Source organism: Octodon degus, unplaced genomic scaffold (genome assembly GCF_000260255.1).
Source record: "Octodon degus isolate 3935 unplaced genomic scaffold, OctDeg1.0 scaffold00087, whole genome shotgun sequence".
NCBI lineage: Eukaryota > Metazoa > Chordata > Mammalia > Rodentia > Octodontidae > Octodon > Octodon degus.
The window spans coordinates 10,806,089-10,807,718 of NW_004524663.1; the positions used below are offsets into that span (position 1 = coordinate 10,806,089).

Below are 1,630 nucleotides of genomic sequence, written 5' to 3' on the forward strand. Positions count from 1 at the left end.
AAACAAATTTTGAGGAGACACAGACATTCAATCCACACCAGACCTTTATTTTATCTACATCACTAATAGTAATATCAAAGGATACATTGTAAAGAAGGCAAGTTCTTCCTGGAATTGGTGACAGAAATTTAGGAATTCTCTAGTATGTCTATGTGCCTATCCTAATAATTTATGTTTATTGTTTTTTTCAAACTCAGTTTTGAAGTAATTTATGCTTCAACCTGTAATTCTTTTTAAGAAATTAAATGTATAGGTTTACTACTACCCATCTATTGAAATAGTATTTTCTTTTCTTGCTCAAAAAGTTGCTTTATGTAGCTTTAAGTATGTGTCTACTCATTCTAGCTACTAGGATTTCCTGTATTATAAGAGTTGATTAATTATTTGTCTGGAAAACTTGAGGTTTTCATTTTTAATGTAACATGTTCTTTAGGGTAATTTTGGAAGTGTGGAGATGTGCCGATATGACCCTCTAGAGGATAATACTGGGGAGGTGGTTGCTGTAAAAAAGCTCCAGCACAGTACCGAGGAGCACCTCAGAGACTTTGAAAGGGAAATTGAAATCTTGAAGTCCCTACAGCATGACAACATTGTAAAGTACAAAGGAGTCTGCTACAGTGCTGGTATGTTGCCCATTGAAATCTATTATAACTTATGGTATGTCTTTGGCATCTGGTCAGCATGTAACAGTATCCAGAGAGAGGGACACATTCTAGATAACTAGAGATCATGTGTGGTGATCATGGGAGGAAATTGCACGAAGTCTTCAGGTAATTGATTTTTCTCTTCACCTTTCCATACATATTTTATCAAAATGATGTCTTAAATTACATGATTTAGTTCAATATTAATGAGAAAAGATTTTCCTATCAAGAAAAGTTTTCTGATAATTTATGGTTTGCCTAAAGAATTAAAGAAGACTAAAAATTTATTTTTAGAGCTTCTTACCAAAATTTTTAAATGTGAAGAACCTATAACATATCATCTTTAATTTATAATAAAATATAAAATGTTATCATCTTAGACCTAAGAGAGTGAGTGTTTATCCAGTATGATTTTTCCTAGTAGTGCAGCAGTAAATTATGTCAAAGTAAAATATTTTGTTCCATTTGTGTATTAAAAGGCCGGCGTAATCTAAGATTAATTATGGAATATTTACCGTATGGGAGTTTACGAGATTACCTCCAAAAACACAAAGAACGGATAGATCACAAAAAACTTCTACAGTACACGTCTCAAATATGCAAGGTACCTAATATTCTGGCTTTGTTGGAGATGAAGTGAACATTTTTTTTTTTTTTGAAGTGAGCATGTTGAAGTAATTCTTTAGATTTTCATAGCTAAAAAAGGGAATTTATGAAAGTAGTCATTTAAATTATGTTTATACAACTAGCTGAAAGAATGCTATTTAACCATAGGGTATGGAGTACCTTGGCACAAAAAGGTATATACACAGAGATCTGGCAACAAGAAACATACTGGTGGAGAATGAAAACAGAGTTAAAATTGGAGATTTTGGATTAACCAAAGTCTTGCCACAAGACAAAGAATACTACAAAGTGAAAGAACCTGGGGAAAGTCCCATATTCTGGTGAGTATAGTGTTTTTCAGTACCTCAAAAATTATAGAA

The 1,630-nt window shown here is 32.4% G+C and overlaps 1 protein-coding gene across 1 annotated transcript in view; it reads left to right on the forward strand.

Annotated features, from left to right (window-relative positions):
- Nucleotides 1-1,630, forward strand: part of Jak2 (Janus kinase 2) — a 154,662-nt gene that overhangs the window by 130,772 nt on the left and 22,260 nt on the right. Inside the window, exons 19-21 of the mRNA XM_004637222.3 lie at nt 434-623; nt 1,124-1,248; nt 1,419-1,591. Of these exons, the coding sequence (XP_004637279.1) occupies nt 434-623; nt 1,124-1,248; nt 1,419-1,591 (488 nt within the window). The remainder of the gene's footprint in view (nt 1-433; nt 624-1,123; nt 1,249-1,418; nt 1,592-1,630) is intronic.